This window comes from Acipenser ruthenus, chromosome 5 (genome assembly GCF_902713425.1).
Source record: "Acipenser ruthenus chromosome 5, fAciRut3.2 maternal haplotype, whole genome shotgun sequence".
NCBI classification, from domain to species: domain Eukaryota; kingdom Metazoa; phylum Chordata; class Actinopteri; order Acipenseriformes; family Acipenseridae; genus Acipenser; species Acipenser ruthenus.
Genome location: NC_081193.1, coordinates 12322112 through 12349274, shown reverse-complemented (window position 1 = coordinate 12349274; position 27163 = coordinate 12322112). Strand labels below are relative to the sequence as shown.

The following is a 27163-nucleotide window of genomic DNA, read 5'->3' as shown; positions in this document are numbered from 1 at the left end:
TCACTGGTAGCACGATGCTGTATGGTCTAAAAATAACCCATCAGCATTTTTCTCTTTCTTCCTTGCACATGGTTACTGTTAAGTTCATGAATCAAGCGGCGCCGTTAGTACAGTTGGAAGAACTACACATGCACATCAGACTAAAGGCTTCCTGCTATTGCAGCAGAAGCAATACCAATACTATCAGAGATAAATTGTAAAAAAAAAAAAAAAAAGAAAAAAGAAAAAAGAAAAAGGGGGTGAGGAATGGCTTGAGAGGAATAGAAAAAAAGCCACGAGTGATCAATATCTGGCTGTCGTTGAAAATTGCTGCAGTGTTTTAAAGGAGTCGCATATTCTAAAAGGCATTGACAGAGCGGGGCACCGGAGCCACATGTCACATGTGCTTCGTAGGAAGAAACGGGGCATCTGCAAGCTGGACCTGGAGGAGGATGCTGCGGCAAGTGATTCACAGAGGGCTCAAAGCTGCTTTTTACTGGCTCGGCTTATTTGTTAGCAGGCATCCAGTGTTTTTCCTCACTGTTCCCGCAGTCTTAACTATAATCTTCGGATCCACCGTCGTGAGCAGATTTAAGCCCGAAACAGACCTAGAGATTCTGGTTTCCCCGACCCACAGCCTGGCAAAAATAGAAAGGAGTCTGGCGAACAGTCTTTTCCCTATCGAGCAGTCCAAAAACAAGCTGTATTCAGACCTGCACACTCCTGGCAGATATGGCAGGCTGATCCTGCTCTCGAAATCCAGGGAAAACATTTTGGAGCTACCCAATCAGGTCCTACAGGTACATAAATCGGTGCTGGATTTGAAAGTTAATTACAAAGGTTTTAATTACACTTTCGCTCATCTGTGTGTCATGAGCAATCGGGACAAGACATGTCTTTTGGATGATATTATTTCGATTTTCGAGGACCTCCAGCAAGCTGCCGCTTCAAATAGCACACCTTCTTCCAGAGTGCAAGTCAGCTATCCAAACACCAGATTAAAGGTAAGACGGGGTGCGATACAGCGTTTGCTTCCCAATCTGCATGACAAATAATAATAATAATAATAATAATAATAATAATAAAAATAATAATAATAATAATAATAATAATAATAATAATAATAATAATAATAATGCAGGTGTCCGGTAAGGAACGCCTGCAGCACGTCTTTTCCACTGGGAATTCCGAGGTACTGCTAAACTTACCTGACAAACGCATCATTTAAAAAAGGAAATAAACATCAAGGTACTTCAGTAAACATAGTTTTCTCTGTGTGGCTCTAGTAATCAACAATTAATTAACTGTTATTGTAAATGCAAGTTAGCTAGCCAGCCAACTCCACTTTGTATCTTTATTTTTGTAATTCCGTCTATAGGCTATAAGCATCAGAAACGTGGTTCGTTTTTATAAATATTCTGGGCACCTTCTTATCCTGGAGCTTGAAGCTGGTTAAAAACAAACAGCCACAACCATTATGCTTGAGTTTATTTGGTATTCGTGAATGTACAGTTTAAACAACCTTATTCAGTATACCGATTCTGAAAGATGCACATACCTCCATCACCTAGGAAGGTGACCTAAGATTTGAAGTGCTGGCAATTGACGATTTCTGCAGCCTTCAAAGGCGTTTGCTATGCACAGTTACCGAACGTGACAACGAATGGAATTTAAGACCAAGACAATTTTATGATGCCTACCTTCATCATTATAGCTTCACTACTATAGCAAGTATAATGTTGCATATGAGGTGTTCGATTTCCATTTTCGTTTTCCATATGAACAGAATAGCCGGTAAGTGAAGCATTATGTATTTGCCCATATGTGATGCAGTATTGTTTTAGCACCCTTGAACAACTTAAGTGATATTTCTTTCAATTCTTGATGGTGGTGGGGGGGGGGGGTGGGGGGGGGGGGGGGGGGATTTGGCTTCAGATTGTTATTCAGTAAGTTCCTGGTATAGAATGGACAACAGATGCAATATTTTTAAGTCTTGTTTGCATCACATACTTAACCATACAGTATATTTTACGTGACATTAAAAAAAGAAACGCAGTTCTATATATATATATATATATATATATATATATATATATATATATATATATATATATATATATATAAAGTAAAAAAAAAAAAAAGTAAAAAATGGAAAGTTCATTGTGACATTCTAATGTTTACCAATTGCATTAGGTTTACATTTTTAAATCAGCACTGCTGGTGATAAAACATATTATCACAGATGTATCAACAAATGTATTGTATATGTTACAGTAAAAGATCGAATATTGCCAAATCTTAAGATTTACTGGTAAATATCGACATTTACCAAGCAAAACGGTAACTGTCTGAAATAAAGCATTTTCGTGTTTATTTCGGACTTTTACCTTTTTGCTTGTTAAATGTCGACATTTACCAGTAAATCTTAAGAATAACCAAGTGGCTTTGCCTGATTACCGAATGCCTTTATAAAATAAACATGATGACGCGTTACTTTGGAAATTTACTGGTAACCAAGTGCCTTTGGCTAATTACCGAATGTCTCGCTTTTGCGCATTGTAAAGGCCTCTACACACTGGACACGATGCGACAGACAAATGTGTCGTATGACACACCGCACCGCGACAAAAAAATAAATAAAACATTTATTTTTACGAGCCATTCACACTGCCTGGGATGCAACAGGCGACACTGAAGCCATATGAAAAAAATATGATTGGTGTCTATTTTTGCAATTTTGTCACGTGACATCTGGGGAACTGACCAATGAGGAACAGCTTCCCTGGCATGCCGTCAGTAAATGGTGGAAGTAAAGGTAGTTCTTGCAGTATCAAAATACCCGGAGCTGGGGGGCTCCCAAGTGGTGCATTCGGTAAATGGCGCTCTGCGTGGAGTGCAGGATGCGCCCTATAGCCTGGACGTCGCCGGTTCAAGTCCAGGCTATTCCACTGCTGACCTTGAGGTGGCTGCACGGTGAGTCTGCAGTGTGAAAAGAAGCGGTCAGCTGATGGCATACACTTTGGAGGACAGCGTGTGGTCATCTTCTCCGCTCCCAAGTCAGCGCGGCGGCGGTAGCAGTGAGCTGAGCCTAAAATTAATGGGATATTCTAAATTGGGAGAAAATACAATACAAAACAAAAATAATAATTGGTGACTACTAAATTAATAAATAAATAAAATACCCGGAGCTGTACAATGAAGGACACAAAAATTATAAAGACGCTGCAATGAGGGAGAACATCTGGCAGTCCATTTCCAGGGAACTGAATATAGCTGGTGTGTATAATTATTTTACCTTTACTGAAATGAGTATTCTGAAAAGCTATGAAGTATTCTACATTTTTATTAGCTGTGTAACAGGACAGCTGATGATACAATCAGGGGAGAGTTGCCTAAACCACTGGTGTGAGAGGTAGTCGCAGCGAAAATACAATTTTATCGCAGGAGAAATCGCATCTGGTGTGTGGAGACCTTAAGGCTTCAGTTCTGTGTAACTACCAAGTGCCAAAAGAGTCTACCATGCATCGAGTTGTGTAACTGGAAAACTAAAAACAAAACCATTGAGGGGTCTGAGCACACAGCTTTCTGAAGACTGACAGCTAATACATTACATTGAATGCACTATCAGCCATGTTTGTCTCCGAGTGTTGGCTATAAAACAACTATGGTTAATGGGAAATGTGTATTTCTTTGACGAACCCACCTTATATGAGATCTTTTTTTTTTGCAGATTTCCTCATTGCAATGAATCATGCAAATTACATCTTCACATGACTCACATCAATTTGAAGGACAAATGCAATATACAGTCGATTAGCGCTAAATCAGTTTAAGATCGCAGTGAAAACGTTCAGGATTTGGTACTACATGAAAGCTGATTATGGTGATTTTAAAAATGAAGCATAGACATAGATTGAAGCAGCACTTTTTGTTATTTACATATTTCAGCGAAACTTAATTTTTAACAAAGCTTCGGTCGATGACTTGTGCCTGGTTAAAAATACAGCAAATTTAATTAGATGCATTTGGTTTGTGGGTACAAAATATCAATTAAAACACCCACAGTTCTTTGTGATACTTCTATTATATTGAATACAATATCAGGAGTAGATTAACCAGTTCTAAAAACTAAAGACTACATTTGGCAAAACGACCTCCTGAGTATTTTTTCCATTGTATGTGTGTTTCCAGTGTTTAAGGATACTGAACTGTAATTCAGTGATGCACAAGAGGGTCAAGATAGTTTGTTTTGTCTATGTATGTGTCTAAAGTATCAGGTTTTTTTGCACTTTACTTGCAGGGTTCCCTTTGTCAGCAACACATGTCTGGCTCAGCTTGGTGAAAAGCTGGATGTACGGTCTCCCTGATGCAGCAATCTTTTACTGCACCGTCTCACACAGCACTGTTCTTTGATCATAACCTAGAAAACGGATCATTATATATCAGAGAGCTGTAACGGGCAGTGTAGTGTAGTTCTTTTTTACCAAATCGTAAATTATTACGAACTTAAGCTAATTTACAAACTTAACTCTTGATTTTGGATAATCCAATGCAGTTTATTTTTGTACACTTTTGATGGCAATTAGTAACCAATGTGATTCGTTTTAATGACCCATAGATTTGCCTGCAATTGGGAATACTAAAGGCTCTGCAAAGCATACGAATTACTCAAATGTTGTGCAGCTAAAATTATTATTTTTTGTTTATTTTTAGCAGATGCCTTTATCCAAGGCGACTTACAGAGACTAAGGTGTGTGAACTATGCATCAGCTGCAGAATCACTTACAATTACGTCTCACCTGAAAGACGGAGCACAAGGAGGTGAAGTGACTTACTCAGGGTCACACAATGAGTCAGTGGCGGGATTTGAACCGGGGACCTCCTGGTTACAAGCCCTTTTCTTTAACCACTGGACCACGCAGCCTCCTTAATCAGATGTTATTTTTAAGTGGGGTGCATGCTACATTATATAGGTGAAGTAATGCTGCCAGTCAGCTCAAATATACATATTTCATGGTTTTAAGATGGTCTTATCATATTGTGGTATATGAGCATGAGATCCCTGTGCCACCTAAATAAATACTAGCTGCTATTTATCCATCGGTTCAGAACATTCTGAAATATTTAACACGCCAGAATTGATTATAAAAAATACCACTACTTGTACAGTTTGTATTTTAAATGGTTATGGTTTTAGTTTCATGCTGGTTGTGGTTATGAAGGAATTGTTAATTTAGGCTAATATGAAATGTCACCACTATACAGAACTGGTCTGGACGAGCAGATTTCCTTCGCTTGAGAAAAACACCACACAGGAAAATAATTAAATCCTTGTACATCCGTCACATGAAAGACACACACTCCTGGTACATTGCTGGTCAGTTCCAAAGCGACCGGGGAAAAAAAGATCAGTTTTGGAATTCATTCACTGGTTACTTGCTTCATGCTGCAGCTGGTGTGACTGGTCCCATTGATATTGACATTCTATTGCTTTTCACTCTTTTGCCACATATCTGGTGTGACGAGGGCTTTAGAGTATAACTGTGTATAATAGTTATTTTAAGACCATTGTTTTTTACGAATGGCAGTCTTCTAAACACTTTAAACATGTTTGTTTTGCAGGATGGCAGGATCTCTTTCATTGGCCACCAGCTGGGAGGGGTCACATTCGCTGCAAATAGCAAAGATCAGCAATTCAAGACTGCCAGAGCAGTCCAGATCACTTACTACCTCCACAACTATGGCAACGCAAACCAGGACATCATTGCTGAGAAATGGGAAAATGAATTCTGCAAGCTCTTGCTCAAACTCTCTGCAGTGAACGAAGACATTTATATCCAATCACTGACCTCATTCAGTCTCTGGAGAGATTTTAATAAAACGGGCATGTTGGCAAGGAGTGAGGTGTTGGTGAGTCTGGTGCTGATTCTGCTGGCAGCCACAGTCTCCAGTTCTATGAGGGACTGCCTTCGAGGAAAGCCTTTCCTTGGGCTGCTGGGAGTTTTTACTATCTGTATCGCCAATGTTACTGCAGCAGGGATATTTTTCATTACAGATGGAAAGTATAATTCTACACTGCTGGGAGTCCCCTTCTTTGCTATGGGTAATTATTTATCTGCATTACAACTGTTAACGGTATATGAGATTATAGCAATTCATCCAAAGCCGGCTTTATTGTTCTGCATTTTCTTCCAAAAAGTGCCCAAGGGCTAATACATATATTCAATATGGTGTTCCTAATGCGTTTCACTCAATATGCATTTCAGTGTACAGTGCAAAAAATTCACATTATGGGTGTTTTAAAAGATGTTTTTTTAATGTGTTTTACAGTTTGATTGAGCACATCATTTGCACTAAATCTGAGTTGTTCTACAATAACGGCAATGGCCACAGCCCGAAACCTTGAGGCATGCAATTAAAAAGACTGCAGACGACTTCTAATCTAGGTCTTTTCAGAGGTGGTTTCAAGGTGTATAATAAGATTACTCTATTTTAATTTACAAAGCACATCATCATTAGTATGACCCTACATTAAGTCCGAAATGCTCCATAAAGAAACAGATGAAAAGGGTGACTTAGGAGACCCATGTCTCAATGTTGCAGGGTTAAGGTGGTACTGTTCAATGCTCATCTGACTTTTCTGCAGGAGACACAATGTCTTGCAATATACATTTTGGTAGGGTTGCAATGATAGCAATACCTTATCCTCTGTGGTTACCTATAAAGCTAGTCATTCATAAAAGTAGTTTGTCCTAATTTAAACATAATGTAAAGGCCTGAGATAAACCTTTTTCTAGAATGCATTTTTAAAGTTCCTCCCTGAAATGAGGTGTTGTGATGTTGGAGAACGTCTTCTATCAAAGGACGATTTTAATCTATGGTACCTAGGGATTTTCTTTATCTCCATATAAACCATTAAGTGTTGGAGGCTTTTTCCATTACTAGCACAATTACTCAATTAAATCTGTCAGGTCATGTGGCAGTGGTAGATAGATACTCCTTAGCTTAGTTGACCACAGAAAGCAAGCCGTGTGTCACATAGACTGAACATCCCAAAGGAAATAACAGCAGTTTGATTGACTACAAGTCTATTATGTGGGTGAACTTTGTTGAAAGATAATTATTCATGTTCTTACATTATAAATTCAACTGGTAGGTATATTAAAGCTATGAATGATTAGAGTTTTTGTAATAGGTTGCATAAGACCCGTGGTCACAATCGTGACATAATATAGCACCTGTATGTTTAATCCAACAAATCAAGTAAAAAAATTACATACTTGAGCTGGTCTGGCGTAATATTAATTGTTTATTGTTTTCTTTTATTTAAAAAGTCAAGTTTGTTGCCAGTAATGTCCTTGGCTTTGCAAATCCCTTGAGGCTGATATACATGTCCTAAGTAAAGGTTATTAAAACAGTGAAGCTGTCCGACAGGCATCTGTGTTTTCTCCACAAGGTGAGGCAGTCAGCCTGGAACAAATATGGGATATTGTGTTTCCCAAAGTTGCCGTACAAAGGAGTAATAAAGTAATAGTGTAGTAACAAAGCTCAAGTATTGCTATTCACATGCGCTGCCTCATTTATACCGCTGGGGTCCATATCAACTCCATGCATCCCTTTGTTTGGACCTCCCTGGCCTGGTACAATAGGAATTGATGTCCATTTATGGAATAGTCACATATCAGTGCCAGAGATATTTACACGTTAGTAAGCTGAATACAAGCACCACCCAAGTGCAATTCAACATATGGTCACGATGCGCAATGTCTTCTGGGAAAAACAGTTTATCAGGGACACGGTGAAAGGTGTTTCCAATCAGCAGAAATGCAGACAAAAACTACAACTCCCATCATCCACGCATGTCAACAACAGCTGGCTTCGTATTTAAATTTCTGTCAAGTTTTTAAATTTGTCCTACTGTTTCTTTTTTTTTCTGGTCACTTTTAAAAATTTCCTTCAGAAAACTGAATGCAAAACCAAATTATGCAATTTCTATTATTCAACACTTCACTCATAATCGAGCAGACAGCAGTGCTTCAGCAGAGGCTGGGAGGGTATGAGTTGCTCTTCCAATTAAACCAGAGCTCAGACTAGTCACCTGTGATTGTTAGTACTCTGGTTATAGAGATAGGAGTTTATAACGGAGGTTTGTCTCCTGTGATGAAAAAAAATTATCTGGGCTCCTCCAATTAAAACCCGAGCTCTGCTACTGCTAGTACTGTAGTTAATAGCAGATATGAGTTTATAACAGAGACTAGCCTCCTCTGAGGAGCCAGTACTGCTGTTAATATAGGCATGTTGAATCTAGGGTTAAAATGTCATTTTTTCTTGCATTTTCTACAATATTTTTGTTTGTTTTATTGAACATTAGTATATTATAATGTATATATATTTGAACTATATTTGTTTTTATTTCACTTTGTTGAGGAGGCACTACCTCCCTTGCCTCCTCTAAGGAGCCCCCACTGTGTATTCCACCAAAGACAACTTATTTCAGCATTTTTATTTTTAAGGTTATAGAAGAAACTCTGGACAGTAAGAACGAATTGATCTTATGTAGCAGTTTGAAAATAAAATAAATTGAAACTGGAAAGAATGTCTTCAGAAACATACTTTGCAAATGTAAGTAAACAAGCGATAAACTATATTTTTCTGTAAAATATGTATCGTCAGCTGTGACTTGTCTGTATCTGTTGTGTCAGGGAGTTGTAAGGAAATGTGAGATTTGGTGGAATTTATTTCCGTTGCTTGCAATTGCAGTGACAGTTTAGTTTAGGATGGAAATATGTTTATGACATTAAATGAAAATAAATGTAGTCTGTTGCAGCCTCAGTAAAATACATTTATGTTAAGTAAATGTGGAGTGACAGTAAACAAGGGAAAACTTCAGCTGGTAAAGACAATGACAAGGTGGGATTTAACAACGATGCAGAGACAGGCATTGCTCTTTAAATGTAGTGTATGGGGTGGTTTCATACAGGGTTCTAGGATGGCAAACCTCTGTTTATGAGGGAATATCAGCGCGAGAAGAAGTAAATGGACTATGGCTGGAATATTTTACATTTAAAAATCAAATAATTAGGAATATGTTGGCCTCTGTGTGCATTACTGTATGTGCACACACAACTATTTTCAAAAAGGATTGCCAAGTCCCAGTTATGTCTTGTTTACTGTAAGACAGTAAATTTTGTTTTCAAATAAAAAATGTGATGGGATGGGATTCAAAGTCTTAACCTTCTGTACAGGTAAAGCTCCTGCTGTAAGTGTTTGCAACCATAAGGTTACTATCATATTGAGCTGGGTTTTTTCAATGTTGTTTTTATTCATCAGTCTATCAGATAGGTGATGTCATCCTATGTATCAAAGCAGTAAATTAATTCACAGCAAAAAGCCTCACAACTAAGTTAAAAAAATAAATAAATAGCTGACTTTAACAATAACATACATCGCACAGATATTAGCCTGAACAAATGATACGCAGCATGGCACATTTAGATGTTAGGAGATGTTGATAATCATACATTATCAGTGTCAAATGGTAAACCCATATGTTTAAAAATTGGTAATAATATTGTTGTGTTAAAAACTAATATAACAATATCTACTTACTTTAGAGTGTCTTCTACTGCATGTAGCAAGACCATTATGTAATCTTTATAATATAAGTGGTCAGCAAAACACTCTTTTGTGGTAGATTTAAATTATAAGTACAATATTACCTCAGCTGCAGTTCAGTACATCTGGATACATACATATCATTAAATAAATTGCCTCTTTCAAGGTGCATTTTTTATGTGTTTATTTTTTTGGCTGAGTGCAGTGCCAGTGAAAGTGTGCCTCTGGAAATATCATCTCAAAACAACAAATGATTCAATGCTCTTTCAAAATACACCCACCTTATTTGACCTACTTTTTCATTTTGCTTAAGTCTTTTGTCTTCAGTCAGTTTTCCTTAGGGAAAACAAAACTATGAAGTCATCAGTGTCCTTTATTTAAACATCTTGTTGATTAGTGGAACCACCTAATGGTCAGTGCTGATACTGCAGATAGTTATTGACGTTTATGTCTTGTTTTATTAGATTGGTGTGAAAGGGCAGATGGATTCCCTGCACTGAAAAGATCACCTCCTACCAGCAGGCTGCTAGGAGGCTGGTTGAGGGGAATGAGTTCCAAGCCCAGAAAATCGGGTATGGGGCAGAGCCAAGGTGTACAAAAGGGGCAGTCTCTCCACCTGTCTGGGCAGTGTTCCTGGGACAGAGGAGAGAGAGCGTACCAGTGCTGGATAAAAGCCTTAACCTTTCTGTCTGTTTTTCGTCAGACTAAGCAGAGCTGTTTCCTGCCTTTCGGTTGCCAAGGACTGGTCAGACACGGGATTGTGGACTTATAAAATTGACAGGTCCTCTACACAATTTGTAAATAGCGTGTTTTAAAGTGACAGTATGTCTTTTTGTTTTGTGCACCGTTTTTGTCTGTGTAAATAACCTCCATGCGTCATTCTGAGGCCTCCCACAATTAGATTTGGAGTATTCATATGTGTGGCTGTGAGCGCTTTAGCTTTCAATAGGTCTGATATCAATTTAGATCAGACATTTTTTGAGAATAGGTTAACAATTCAATAGTTAGTGCCATTATGAAGTTTGGCTTTCTTTTACAGTGTTGCATAGTGTAGATGGAGCAGAGTTGAAATGTCACAGTATAAACTTGCTTTAATTTTTATCCAGTCATTTGGGTGATATACTGTTTAATGCAGTGTTGGTGGATAGTAACAGCAATCATGAATGATATTAAAACTATCTTGGTATTATAGGATCTTTTTAGATGATCTAGGTAGGATCATATCAAAAGATGAATTGCAGACATCCCTTTTAACATGTAAAATAAACAGCAGGTTATATTGGCAGCTATTGTGTGTTGCTTGTTAAAGCAGTTATATTTTAATGTCCGATCTTTCTGAATTTCTGTGCATGTTAAACACAGCATGAATTGGATGCGTGCCAGTTTCTCAAATAGTAGTACAGTTGCCACCACTTAGAACGGGCGTGTTTGTGTTAACATGATTCACCCGCAGTAAGCGATGGACGGTATAAACTCCCACACAATAACCTGACATTCAAAATGTCTTCCAATCACCAGTACAGTAATCAAAACAAACAAGTATGTATGCGGTTGAAAATATTTATTAAGACACTCATTACACGCTGTTACTAGGGGTGCTGGGGCTGTGGCAGCACCCCCTGGATTGAAGTGCTGTGCACCTGCTTCCATCATGTACAGGGGTTATAGTTTTGTTCAATGGCTTTTAGCACCCCCACTATAAAAATTGTTCCAGCGCCACTGCTGGTGAGTGACAGACAGGAGATCGAGACGGAGGTTGAAGTTGATACACCCCGCAGACAAACAGGATTTATTTACATAGTGTAGCACAGAGCTGTGGGGTTTTCAGGATATAATGAGACAGACAATAGTGGGAAACCACTGTATTTATTATTTTTTAGCTTTTAATGAACAGCGGCTCTCATTCCTCTCCTCTCACTTGCAAACTCAACCTCTCTTAACTCTCTCTCAATTCTCCCGCCGCCAGATCCTGCTTCTGTCTTTCAAACTGTCATCTCCACACACACACCCAAGTCCCTCCCCCTTCCTCACTCATTGGTCCAACACCTCCTATCTCTGACTGCTCTTGTCAGACCTGCTCCCACCCCCCTCAGTGTCGCACTCACAGTACTCCCATCCCCTTCCCCAGTCCATAATCAGTTCCATTCCCACATGTCCCCAGTTTTTTGAAGCAATGTTGCATCATTTGCTGACTGACAAGCGCTCAGCATCTAACAGAGACATTTTATTTACACTGAATTTTCATGCTGATGCACATCGCTTTTCTCTTTCCAGCCATGTTTGCTGTTGCAGTCAGTGCTATTTTTTCAAACTGTAAACCCGACACTGCCTACAGGGATTAAATAGCCAAGGTACAGTACAGGAGTGTGGCAATGTGCCCCGCCCCTGTGTGCATTTCTGTATTGTATGTTGCGTGTGGTGTGTTAATGTTGGTGTATAGAGATGGCTGCACGGGATATAAATGGGTGTGTGCAGCACAAGTTATTTAAAATGTATAATTGTATTTAGGCACAGGATTGCACATCACTTCACGTGCATTTAAAGTATATAATATGTGAGAACGAGGTTGCAAATAATTAATTCACGTGCTGGGATTCAAGTGAATAACTAATTAGTAATTGAATCCCAGCACAACAGTATATATAGATTCACGTTTTACTCACTCAGGGTTGTGTGTTCGGTGAGTGGAGAACGGGTGTGGAGAAGGAGGTAAAATAAATGAGAATAAAAAGAATAAACCTTTTATTTATAATAAACCGCGCAACAGCGCTTTCATCATTTCACCTCATCTGTCCTGTCTCTGTGTATTCATTTCCTGGATCTGACGGCACCACTCAGCCAGCCGTATGACAAGGAGTAATCGCTCATGTTATCCCACTCATGTTATCCATTCATGTTATCCACTCAAGTTATCTCACTCATGTTACCCACTCAAGATCCCACTCATGTTATCCAACTCAAGTTATCCCACTCATGTTATCCCACTCATGTTATTATCCCATGCTATAAATATATATACCTATATATATATATATATATATATATATATATATATATATATATATATATATATATACAGCTCTGGAAAAAATTAAGAGACCACTGCAAAATTATCAGTTTCTCTGGTTTTACTATTTATAGGTATGTGTTTGGGTAAAATGAACATTTTTGTTTTATTCTATAAACTACTGACAACATTTCTCCCAAATTCCAAATAAAAATATTGTCATTTAGAGCATTTATTTGCAGAAAATGACAACTGGTCAAAATAACAAAAAAGATGCAGTGTTGTCAGACCTCGAATAATGCAAAGAAAATAAGTTCATATTCATTTTTAAACAACACAATACTAATGTTTTAACTTAGGAAGAGTTCAGAAATCAATATTTGGTGGAATAACCCTGATTTTCAAGCACAGCTTTCATGCGTCTTGGCATGCTCTCTTTCACATTGATGTTGGATGACTTTATGCCACTCCTGGCGCAAAAATTCAAGCAGCTCGGCTTTGTTTGATGGCTTGTGACCATCCATCTTCCTCTTGATCACATTCCAGAGGTTTTCAATGGGGTTCAGGTCTGGAGATTGGGCTGGCCACGACAGGGTCTTGATCTGGTGGTCCTCCATCCACACCTTGATTGACCTGGCTGTGTGGCATGGAGCATTGTCCTGCTGGAAAAACCAATAGCTAGTAAAACCAGAGAAACTGATAATTTTGCAGTGGTCTCTTAATTTTTTCCAGAGCTGTATATATATATAATATATATATATATATATATATATATATATATATATATATATATATATATATATATATATATATATATATATATAGGTATATATATGGGTATATATGTTATAAATATATATATATATATATATATATATATATATATATATATATATATATATATATATATATATAAGGCCTTCCAGTAGCCTTTATGAACTGAAATGGCATTTACTTATTCAACTTTCTCCGAGAACACACACACACACAGTATTTTGTACTTTAACATATACAGCAATGTCAGGTCCTGTGGCAAAGTGGTTTGTAGTGCGCAGCTGTAGAGGTGATGCAGTACTCCACAATAACTCAAAGCACTTTACAGGACAAAATAGTCCAATTTATAATAACAAAACAAACAAACATGTCATGAAAAAAGTTTAAGAATATATATAATGTAAACACCAGTGACTAAATTAAAAAATATATATAATGCAGATAAAATACAAACAGATACAATAATAAAAACTAAATGGTATATATACATACATATACAGTACATATACATATACATATAATAAAAATGCCAGTGCAAACAAATATATTTTTAGTCTGGTTTGAAAAGCAGATAGTCTCAGCTTCCCTCACATGTGTTGGCAGCTCATTCCAAAGTGTGGGGGCTCTATAACAAAAAGCCCTTCCTCCCCATTTAACATACTTTTTTTAGGGATTACCAGCAATTCCATATTCAGGGATCTAAGGTTACGATTGGGGATATATGGGGTAAGCAGTTCTCCTAAATAGGTTGGCTTCGTTTTAGTCACGATTCTAGCAACAGCATTCTGAACCTGTTGCAAATGAGACAATAATTATTTTGGGATGCCAGAAAATAACGCATTACAATAATCAATTCTGGAGGATACAAAGGCATGTACTAGTCTTTCAGCATCAGATGTATAGATTATAGGTCTAAATTTTGCAATATTTCTCCTTGAATACAGGTAGTAGGTTTAATATGCATGAGTATATCATTGAAACCTATTAAAGTCACCGGAGAGAAGGAATCAAAAGTAACCAGAATAGGTCGGGTAGGTTCTACTGGGGTTAAGTCTTTCATCACCGAAGATGATTTCATTTTATTTCTGATGTTTATAATTTTACTATGGAAATAGTCAATGAAGTCATTGCAGGAGACTGTGGCAGCAGAAGGATTACACGGAGGATTAACTAGTTTATTTAAAAATAGAAAAAATATATCTAGGATTATCTTTGTTAGTTTCAATTAAGTTTAAGCAGTATGTTGATCTGGCTGCTACCAAAGCCTCTCTATACTTGATGGTCCTTCCATATAAGATAATGTAGTTTAGTACCTCTTCATTTATGTTCTAATTTTCGACCGTCCCGTTTAAGGTTTTGAGTGGCGTTATTAAACCATGGTGAGTATTGTTTTAGCAAAACATTTCGAACCTTAGCTGGAACAATAGCATCAAGGGTACTTGATAGAAAGATTATTATTATTATTATTATTATTATTATTATTATTATTATTATTATTATTATTATTTATTTCTTAGCAGACACCCTTATCCAGGGCGACTTACAATTGTTACAGGATATCACATTATACATTATTTCACATATCACATTATTTTACATACAATTACCCATTTATACAGTTGGGTTTTTACTGGAGCAATCTAGGTAAAGTACCTTGCTCCGGTCCAGAGTCCAGAGCCCTAACCACTACTCCACACTGCTGCCCATTATATATTATAATTATCAACAAGCTCATCCATAGTTACAGAGTCCAAAGGTAATAAAGAGCCAAGTGCCTCTGACAACTTTAAAGTACTTGAAGGGTTAAGTTCCCGAGTTGTAAAAGTGTGTATCACTTTATTTATAAGTACTGGCACATTAACCTCAGAAATAACATCAAAGTTATCTGAAATGGTTAGATCAGTAATTATAATGCCCGTAGCGTTTAGGCCATGAGAAATTACTAAATCTAACGTGTGTCCATGATTATAAGTAGGACCTGTAATATGCTGGACATAGTCTAAAGAACCAAGTAAATAAAAAAATGTGTTGAGTACTTGTCTGATTTGATATCTACATGAATATTAAAATCACCCAACAGAAGAATTCTATTGTAGTTGGAAGATAGGAAAGATAGAAATTCACCAAATTCAGATAAAAATGAAACATGTGGCTTTGGTGCACGATATACAATACCAATGTACACAGATACTTCATAATGTATCATTAATGATAATAGTTCAAACGATGAATAATTGTCCATAGTTCCTTGTTTAATATTAAGATCCGAGTTACAAATTGTAGCAAGTCCACCTCCTCTCGTACAGGTACGAGGCTTCTGGATAAAGGAGTAGTTTGGAGGGGAAGCCTCAATCAATGAGACATTATCATCTACCCCAGGCCAGGTTTCAGTGAGAGCCAACATATTAAGCTTTTGATCTACAATAAAATCATGAATTAAAGGTGCTTTATTGGACAGTGATCTAAGATTAAATAAGTGAAATCACGATCAACATAGCGAATTATAGAGTTACCTACCAATAAAACAACCACATTGCTTTCTGTATTGTCAAGTTTTTCGCTGCTTAAAACCTGATATTTGTTGGATAATACAATCCCTTCCGGTTGTTTAATTTGAGGTGTTCTATGGCTTTTCCTACCTATCACCCATGGTCTATTCAAGTTAACATTCTCTCTATGTAACCCTTCCATAATAGGACATGCAGTGTTTGAAAATTAGTTTGGTTCCTCATGAGCAATTGAGACCAATAAGTTAGAGGTCTCACCTACAATATCTGAAGTTAACCAGGTGTTGTTTATCTCTTGAACACTGTTTTCTATAAACTGCTCACTTGTATATATATCTGTCAGTGTTACTATTTGATTTTCAAGTTCAGCGACTTTCTGCGTTAATGTATTTATAAGAGAACATTTCTGACAATAAAAGACTTCCAAAAATTGTGATGTATCAACAACTATACATCTTGCATGAGTTGCACTCCATAGCACACATTGCAGATTCCAGATTTGTTATAATACTCGCCTGATAATCATAACATTTTAGTTCTCTCCTCAGTTGTTCCCCAATCTGGGCGGCTGTAGAATGCTTCCAAGTTGCAAACAAGCGCAGGCAAGCTCTGCACTTGTCGCGCCGCGCACACACACAGCGCTGCGCTGTAGTTGTCATGAAACCGTCAATCCCGAACTTTCCCGCAAGGTCTCCGCTGTCACCAGAGGTTGCAAGTAGTGTAGGGAGATTCAAGCTGTAGTTTCAGCAATGTGTAGTTTGCACAGCAAAATAATACTGGGTTTCAGTCCTAAAACAATAATAAACAAAGGCAATGTCCAGGCACAGCTCTGCGTCCTTTCACGGTGCTCCTGTGCTGGTGGTGAATACACAGTGATTAGTGACTTGGTGCAGTATTTGTAATCCAGGTTTTTATGCTGGCTTCACAGCGACAGCTCCCAGGTGTTTAGCCGTCTAATAATTACAAATAAACAGTTATAAACACAAACAAAATACAGCACTCACGGTTATCTTATCTCTGTACTCCTTTTACAGGTCCGTCCGTAACCATAACAAAGGAACAGATTGCTCAGATTGTTTGCCGACCCTGGAATGCATGTGTGTATATATCATTAGGCAGCCACTAATACCCTATTCACACAATCATCACAATTGTGCCTTATTTTACTGACGCAGGAAACCACCAAGTCTTAAAAAACATACTATGAAATATGAGCTAAAGTGGCAGACTAATGATATATACACACATGCATTCCAGGGTCGGCAAACACACTTTTTTTTATTTTTTATGAAAATCATGTATCACATCTTCAATTCTGAGCAACCCCCCCCCCCCCCCCCCCCCCCCACACACACACACACCCCACCCCTTACAAAAAATCTAGAGAAAATCTAAATAAAAAGATCTGCCATCATTTGTTATTCATCGTTTTTGTACCTATTACTAAGCAATCTAGCCTATAGCTTTCCCACAACAACAACAAAAATACTTCTATATGCTTCAAATTATGTAAATATCAGGAGAGGTGTTTCAAATAATGAAATTAGAAAATACATTCATCCCTTCTATTTTTTCAGAATTAAGATCTGTCTTAGCTTTAGGGTTAATTTACCCCTGCAGTTATATTAACATTATTGTATTATTCACTAGTTATTTAAATGTTTTGAAATGGGGAGTGTGTTGAACACCCTACTATGAAATGGGAAGTAGAAACATGGTAATATCAGTCACTAACATTCCTTTAAGAAGATTGCAGCATCATCTGTGATTTTGAAGAAAGAGGGATCCTTTGTTTTTGGTGATAGACAATGCCCAAAGTGCTGGTGGCAAACAATGTAAAACATTTTTGCTCTTTTCTGGCTATTATTTATAATACATCTGAAACCCAAACACGTCAGATGAGTTTGGAGGGGAAAGCTCAGGAGTGAAAGAGTTAGATCACCAACACGAATGCCCATTTTTCTAACATGACAGAAATTGCATTAGCACTACCAATAAAGCAACAGACTTGAATTAATTTAAATATTTGAGCTGTAATAGCCTGAATTCGTGTTTCGATTTGTACATGAAAAATCAGTTGTGTTCTGCGGTTGGTTCATTTTTTGTTTTAGTAAATGTGCAAATCCCATAGTAGGAGGTCCCAAGCGTGTTCCAATGCAAACCTGCTGGTTGGTGTAACTTCACTTTTAGTGCAGTCTATGTTTCCATTCACAACATAGCACAAGGTTCTGTTTCGGGCCATCTGCTGTATAGTATTTTCATGCCGCTGTCAAAGTATATAGGAGTTGAATTTATCTGTCTGTTTAAGCTATCGGTGCTATCAGAATAAGGTCGTACTTCTTTGTTCACTGCATCTTTTAAGAAACCATGAAAATGAACAGACTTGCAAATCAATTTAGAAGCAGAATGAATCTAAAATTCTATTGCAGTTGCGATATATCGTCAGAACGATAGGTGGTTCTGTTTTTGCAGTTTGTACATCGTCCTACCAAATCTAAAAAAGACAGATCTGCTAAAATGTTTGAAGGATAATCACCAGTGTCAATTTACTAGGAGGACAGCTGCATGTACCTGGACCAAATATGCTGCAGAATATGGAATGCTTTATAAACAAATATAAATCACTGACACACTACAAGTAATTTTATGCAAAAGAGAACTGAACTTGTACAACGTACAACATAACACCTGTGAAGTTTGAAATGCTGGCTGACACCAGCGGATCAGTTTGAAGAGTGATTTATATTTCTTAATAAAGCAGTTCTGGATTATTTTCAGAGCTTGATGTTAACCTTCTTTTTATTTTTGGACCAATAATTACAACACAGAACACAACAAGGTTGAAGAGGTTACCAGCCCTACACAATCATTTTCTTAATTCTGTTTTGATTCATTAAATAAGGTCTTGTAATAATGACAAATAGAAGCATTTTGTACAAAAAATAATTACATTTTATTTGATTATTAAATGCTGTTCACAATAGAGTGATGTGTACTCTTCATACAGCATGAATTAGACAAAACATTACCCTTCAGCAAAAAAAGTAATAATAATTAGGCCTTAGTTTTCCCTTTAAATATTTAAATGTTATCCTCAACTTATTTAAAAGTGTATTAAATGTAATGCTTTGTATTGTGTATTTATTCCATTCTTACAATAGGATAAATGCTTAAAGGAAGAAAAGTGTCTTACTGTGAATGCTCCATTTCTGTATAAACTTTCTATAAATAAAGCAAGCATGCCTTTTATTGCAAAGGGTGACACCAATGAATGGCTGAGAGGAATGGTTGAGAATATACAGAACTGAACAATGTTACTCTAGCCAGCTAAAGATAGTAAACCAATAATATGTTTTTTTGGGTTTATCTTTTTAGGTCATGGAACAAAAGGAGTTTTTGAGCTGCTTGCAGGATGGAGAAGAACTCGAGAAAACCAGCCTTTCAAAGAAAGAGTAGCAGATACCTTTGCAGATGTGATGGTTTGCTACACCATGACTAGCTCCATGTACCTCCTTACATTTGGCATGGGGGCCAGTCCCTTCACCAATATTGAATCAGTGAAAATATTCTGCCAGAACATGTGTGTTACGATCCTTGTGAACTACTTCTATGTCTTTTCATTTTATGGCTCATGCTTGGTCTTTGCTGGCCAGCTGGAACAAAACAGATACCACAGTGTGTTCTGCTGCAAAATACCATCTTCAGAGTATTTAGAAAGGCAGCCTACATGGTTCAAGACAATGATGAGTGATGGGCATGATCTTTCTACACATCACGACAGTGTCCCCTATCAAAATCACTTCATTCAGCACTTCCTACGGGAACACTACACGGAATGGATTACCAATACGTATGTGAAGCCATTTGTTGTAATATTATATCTAATTTATGCATCATTTTCTTTCATGGGGTGTTTACAAATTAGTGATGGATCAAACATACTCAACCTCTTAGCTAGTGACTCACCAAGTGTCTCCTATGCACTTACCCAGCAAAAATACTTCAGTAACTACAGTCCTGTAATTGGGTTCTATATTTATGAGCCAATAGAGTACTGGAACACAACTGTACAAGAACATTTAAATACATTAGGTCATGGGTTTAATAGAATATCATGGATTGATCATTACTTTCAGCATTTAAAAGTCATCAATATTACTACTCCAACCAAAAGCGATTTTATAACTGTTCTGCAAAATTCATTCTTGATAAAAAAAGAATTTCAGCACTTTAAGGATGACATCATTTTTTCCAAAACAGGGGATGAAGTCGATATCATTGCATCCAGGATGTATATGGTTGCCAGAACCAGCGAGAACACAAGGGAAGAGGTCGTTGAATTGCTGGATCGGCTAAGGCCATTGTCTCTTATCAACAGCATCAAATTTATTGTGTTTAATCCTACCTTTGTGTTCATGGATCGCTACAGCTCCTCCATCATATCACCCATTCTGACGTCTGGATTTAGTGTCCTGATTGCCTTAGTCCTGACCGTCTTCCTAGTTATTAATCCACTTGGTAACTTTTGGTTGATAATCACAGTCACCTCAGTAGAGTTAGGCGTTCTTGGCTTGATGACGTTATGGAACGTAGACATGGATAGCATATCTATTCTGTGCCTTATTTACACTTTGAATTTCGCGATGGATCACTGTGCACCTCATCTTTATACTTTTGTATTGGCAACCGAGCACACTAGGACTCAGTGCATAAAGATCTCCTTGGAGGAGCATGGGGCAGCCATTTTGCAAACTGCATCCTGTTTTCTCATTGGGCTGATGCCCCTTTTGTTTGTGCCTTCAAACTTGACCTTTACGCTGTTCAAATGCTCTTTACTTACCGCCGGGTGTACAGTGCTGCACTGCTTTGTGATATTACCTGTTTTTTTAACATTTTTTCCACCATCAAAAAAGAGGCAGAAGAAAAAAAAACGTGCAAAGAGAAAAGAGAGGGAGGAAATTGAATGCATAGAGGTCAGAGATCATCCTGATCACGTGACTAGTGTTTGAAAAGCCCTCCATTAAAAAGAAAGGGAATCTACTTGATGGAAAATATTTTGGTGTTGGGAAATATGGCACTTAACACAGGTTTACAGTGATTGGGCTGGCCGCTTAGCCAGGCAGAGGTAGGTCATAATAACCTACGCAGTACTGGAGTATAGTCAAGCAGCACAGACGATAAGAAAAAATGCCACTCTTCACTAATGTACTTGTAAAGAAATTATTTTTCTATACCAATCAGCAAACATAAAAAAGTGATAGCTACCTATCAATACTGGTCATCTGTATGTACTGTTTTTATACTTTAACTGACCATTAATTAAACTGGGATTCCACATCCTTGAAATGGAAATCTGAAAGACAGTTATTCTAACATACATCAAAGGGGAGGGGAATACGCCTGGGTATAGATATGCTTTTCTTATAATAATTATTTATTAATTATGCATATCATTTCCATAACCACTTGTAGTTTAATTAAATTGTATGTGATTATTATTTAATAAGCATTAGTGAAGAATGACATGTTATATTAAAGATGCAGTGATACTCTGAAATGAGATGTTTGGCTAATGCTTTGAAAGACTAATTCCATAATCATATTAGATCAGTACTCTATATGGTTATAGTTGTAGTGGACAAAATGACTATTTGGCACAGTGTATTTGTTTGTAATCTGTTGAAGGAAGCCACATTTCACCCCTGGGACATTAGTTCTTATCCAGTTTCTTATACTGTGTTTCTTATATTGCTCCATCTAATGAGCATTGGTATTATGATTAACTCTGAGGGCTCTAGCCTTGTTCTCAAAAGTCAAACTTAATGGTGTAATGTAGCACATGGCACAATATGGAAGTCTCTGGTGAGGTGAAATTAGCAATTGTACTTTGCTATTAAACAAAACATTCATGCAAAGCTTTATATGTTAAAATAAAATAATATGGTAATGCAAAATAATACATCTACAAAAACTGTTGTCAACTACAGATGTTTAAAATAAATAAATAAATAAATAAGAAACAGTCACAAACTAAAATTATAGGACACATGTAAGGGTTGCCATTTAGGGTTTTTAAATGGGTTCAGAAAGAACATACTGTAAAAGTAGCATCAAAATAACCCTGCTATGCATTGAACTGACTGGGAGAAATACTGTCCCATGTTGTTTTCAATGTTGTTTTCAATGTTTCAATACTGTCCCATGTTGTTTTCAAAGTTACAACTTAGATTGCTGTGAAGTAAGAACTGTCTTCTAATGTTTTAACAGTGGGTACAACATGTAATACAAATATATCTACATGTTCCAAAAATGTCAAATGAATTCATTACTATACAATGCAGTGTTTCAGAACATTATCTTGTGATACAGATTCTGGTTTTGAGCATCGAAACGTAACCACGAAAGGACTTTGTAATGAAGTGGAATCAAGCATCGTTCAAATGTTATCATTGACATATCAGGCGAAATGACCTATGGACTGTTAACATGCCAGTCTGTACATACAGCCTTGTAATTGGAAGCGTTCCACTAAGCATGGGCTCAATGGATCCCTCAAAACAACAGCTTTTAGTTAAACATTTATATTGATTGTTTAAATTTATTTTATTTTTAATTATATTCATCAAAATATTAAATGCTTTGGAAGGGATATGATGCCATTAGCCCTTTTCGCATTAAATAAATAAATAAATAAATGTTTAATTTGCATTATACCGAACAAAATATACATACATTTAAATGCCATCAAGTCTTTTTTTTTTTTTTATAAAGGCGCCCGGCCAGACTACAGGGGTCGCTGGACCGCGGTGAGCCGAGAACACCCTGGCCGACCTAACCCTCCCTCCCTTCCCCCGGGCGACGCTCGGCCAATTGAGCGACGCCCCCTGGGAGCTCCCGTCCACGGTCGGCTGTGGAATAGCCTGCACTGGAATTCGCGACGTCCAGACTATAGAGCGCATCCTGCACTCCACGTGGAGCGCCTTTACTGGATGCGCCACTCGGGAGCCCCAAATGCCATCAATTTGATATGGTTATATACGTTGATAGATGAAATAGTTGCCGTATTATAATATATGACAATATACAAATTTAATAAAAACCTAAATACAGTAATTTGCCTGGTTTCTAAAACCCAAAGGCTCTGTATTGGCTTTCTTGACTTGTTTCTTTTTCATTGGTCTCCGTAACATTTTTATCTTTACATTTATGATTAAAAATGAAGCTACATAGTTGAAGCATGTTTTGAATTTCTGCTCACCACTTCTGCAAACAAGTCATTTACAGTCTTCACTTGCCTGTACTGACAGCAGCATGTGTTCAGGTGTTTTGCTATAGAATAAAGTGTACAATATGCAACACCTCATGACTAGGCTGGCAGACGTGCATTTTAGTAGAGGCTGGTGCGTGACATTGCCAGTTATATACAGGATGAGTGGTTCCCAGCCACATTTAGTTCTGGCATGCTGTCAAAGGCTGTGTGCAATATAACATCTCATTCTGTACCCATTTCACCATATGTGAGACAATGGTTCTGAATTAGTAAGATATTAAGCAGATTTTAATATATAGTCTTCACCAAAATGCTTTAGAAAAGTCAATGATTGATTGCTTTATCAAAACCTTGACAAGTTCTTCAAACAATTGCCATGCAATTCAGTATTCATTTTAAATACGGGTTCAACCAAAAAATCAATCTGCAAACAAGACATAACTTGACAAATAATGCATCAATCCATGTTTATACAGGTGGAAAAAGTACATGTATTACTTGTTATGTATGCCTAATTCAATGGTATATAATTAAAGTAAAGGCGGATATGTAAAAAGGCAGATCAATGAATGCTGTTTTAAATACCATTATACACAGCTGTAACAATTACTATATTCACACCATTATTGTTTTGAGATTCAGCTTTTATTGGGGAGCTCCGCTAAATCCCTTGTTTTTGAAAGATACAGGGTATTAATGCTTATGATAGTGCATTCACTGTTGAGTAACAGGCAGGAGATCGAGAAGGAGGTTGAAGTTGATACGTTGACACTAATCTTCTCTGTTCGATAATAAACTAACATTGCTGAAGAGCTTGATCATGGCGGATAAACAGATTACTGTACTTAACAAGTAATATTGAAACAACAGTATTCAGCTTGACAAAAAAAAAATAGGACTACAGTAAAACTTTAGTTTGAGAGCTTCTATCAAGCCAAGGTCACTTTTGTCGTTTCCACTTATTAAATCAAGGACATTGTTGCATAAATGATTAGGCTTGGGTTTTAAGGTTTACCAAACTGTATAGTGGTTTGGTTATTTCAAAAGCTGTCCAGACTATATTGTGACCATCGAAGCAATTCATTGTGAATCAGTGTATGTTCCAGGAGTGAAATGTAGACCACTGCATCCAATACTATTGTGATATTATTCTTCACAACAGTCACTGGCAGGACGCATTTGATCAGATGCTCAGATAGCAATACTGCAATATGTTTAGCAGCTTTTAGAAAATGAGTGACGAATGAATGGTCCAATGTAAAATTGCATGTTTCTAGGTGGACACACAACAAGGTAATAAATACATAGGGGTACTGTAGAGACAGATTAGTAAACCAGACAACAAGAAAATATGACCAGTTCAGTGTTTAATGTTAATGTCTAATATTGTACTATGAATGATTCATGTCAGCTTTTTTTAATAAATATAGAAAAACATGACATAGCGTAAAATAAGAGATGGATATACAGATATATGATGTATAATATAATTTTATACTACTTCATCTTTACCAGAAGATATTGCCACATAAATGGCTGGTTTCACAGACCCTGATTAGAACTAATCTTGGACTGCCTTACCTAAGTTAACACTGAGTAGTCCAAGACTAGTGCTATTCATTATATAAGTATAGATCTACACATACTTTCCCTGTGCTTACCTGGAGAATCTGGTACCATGAAAATTCTACCTAGTCCTAATTGGCTGGGTTTCCATGGAAAAATAAAAATAAGTCTCAGCTTTTATTCACATTATTTTGATAGGAGAAATTCTCCTCCCAAATGCAAATTACCTAATTAATATTAAAATACAGGGGGTATATTTAAATGTTTCTGTCTGAGTTATAATTTAGCCTTGCACGACTACTGATATCGTGCAGCTTTATTAAACTGGGTTTTTAGCTTGTGTTGACGAATCGCAAGTACAGCCTGTCTCATTTGACCACCAAAACAATATAATACAAAATGCAAAATTATCCAGTCAAAATGTTTAGTACAGTACATTTTCAAAATACTGGTAGTAAATGTACTATAGGCTACCCTACTCGCCCACATCTCCCACTACATAATAATAATAATAATAATAATAATAATAATAATAATAATAATAATAATAAATACCTAAATCTGAATTCCGCAGGGACAGTGCGAGGCTCTCACCATTAGAATGTGATTATATATTTGTTGTTGTTGTTATTGGGGATCTAGTATTCTGGTAGTCCATACGACTTCTCAGTAGATGGAAATATAGTTACTTCAGTATTTATTTTTTTGTTTATGAAACAACTAAACAATAAAGCACTTTCATTTTATGAGTCAAATGCCAGTAATTTGAAACGTTGAATAAATGGTGTCACAAAAAAATATTGAATGAAGAGGTCTCTAAATATGCTTATTTTTTTCCTATTTGGTCAAAGAGCTTCTATCAGATCTCAGTTGTTAATAAAGAATTGCTTGGTATGGCCTTTAGTTGAAAATAGAACGTTTTAACGTGAGAAGGGGCTTTACCCACCCTTTTAAATCGCACCATGTTTTAGCCGCGCACCTCCTGTAGCGTGAGGATTGTTCATGATATGTGTGTGCTACGTCACATTCTCATGACAATGGAGAGAGAGTTTGCAGTTTCAAAATTGTACTTGTTGACTAGCTATATGGAATTAGGCTTTCTGCATCAGACAACATTTGTTTAAAGCATCAGCAACTACTGATTAAACAACATTATCAATATTATGAAAAACTACAAACTGATGTAAACAGATTGTAACAGGTTGATGTTACATACGCGAGTCGTCACTGAATAATACTGAATACGCTACAGAGCAGTGGGTGTTGGCACGCCGCACAGGTTTATTAAACAACACAGGTGCTGCCACTAGGATGCCAGCAATGGTAGCCCTAGTGTCAAATTTAATAAAGAAAATTAAACAAATAAAGGTCTGCCCACAAATGTCAAGCGCTAGTCCCACTAAAAGGAATGTCCCGCTCCAGGAACCTACTACACTACGCAAACTCTCTCTATACTGTTTGGGATCCCCTAGACTGACCTATTTCTGGGCTCCTGGAGTCCCTGCATCCTCACGGCGACTCTATCCTTTTCAAAAGGCCTCAGCTGGGCAATGCCTTCACGAGCACCATCTTGCAGTGGAAGGGTTTTGTGTAGTAGTTCTCTCCATGGAGCGGACACTCTCCTCTTCGATGTCAACACAGCAAGCTTTTGCTTAGCCACCCATCTGCATGGCTATGGCCATGCGTAACCTTGAGCTGTGGCACAGACACCCTTTGAGCTGTGCGCAGGCTCCCCGGGCACACCCACCAGGCACACACCCCCAGCCAATCAGGACCTCCCGATCAACTCAGCACAGGGCAAGCCTACCTGCTCAATTAGTTGCTTAACAACACGTCTCCTGTTCCGCATCCAAGCTGCTTCCATAAAGGCAAACATGCACTCAAGAACCAGCGACAGGGTACTCCCTGGCACACAGTTGCTGACAAAACTGCAGTGAATCACTGTCTGTAACTCAGACATTGAATGGCCAATATTGAAGTAATGCATGTACAGTTTTTTGTAAAGCATACACAAACGTAACTATTTATATTAAAAGATTGTTAGAGCAAATGCCATAATTTGTTTTTGAAATATACAGTCTAATTCCCAATGTAATACTAATACAGTGCTTCCTCGTTTTAAGACAGTATGGTCATAGCTCTCATAGTGCCATTCTCCTAACACTTTCATTCTTGTTATACAGCACAAATACCACACTCTCTTAACAAAGATTCCTGACAACATCAAAGTTATACAGATGGAACAATGCAGATAACTATGGGCTAAATTCAATAAAATATCAGATTTGGGAGAACTATATCTTTAGAAATGTATACTGAATATATTCCTGTATGTTTAAATGTGTAAGAAAGTCATATTTCCCAAGCTATCTGTTTTTAGACATTATTGATATTGAGTATTATTGCTATTCCATTGTAGCAGAGCTATTTAATCGACAATTATAA

At 37.2% G+C, this 27163-nt stretch overlaps 1 protein-coding gene across 3 annotated transcripts; it reads left to right on the top strand.

Annotated features, from left to right (window-relative positions):
* On the top strand, positions 1–27163 carry LOC117402223 (patched domain-containing protein 1-like). 3 transcript variants are annotated; one of them, XR_009328655.1, is made up of 4 exons: positions 1–983; positions 5602–6082; positions 19258–22058; positions 22099–27163. XR_009328655.1 is itself a non-coding variant. In XM_059023652.1 (3 exons), exons 1-3 carry the CDS (start codon positions 381–383, stop codon positions 20889–20891), a joined length of 2718 nt encoding a protein of 905 aa, XP_058879635.1. In that variant the 5' UTR covers positions 1–380; the 3' UTR covers positions 20892–27163. The 3 variants fall into 3 exon arrangements, 2 of the variants coding, with proteins under 2 accessions (XP_058879635.1, XP_058879636.1); XM_059023652.1 differs by having other exon boundaries at positions 19258–27163; XM_059023653.1 differs by lacking the exons at positions 19258–22058; positions 22099–27163 and having other exon boundaries at positions 5602–7577.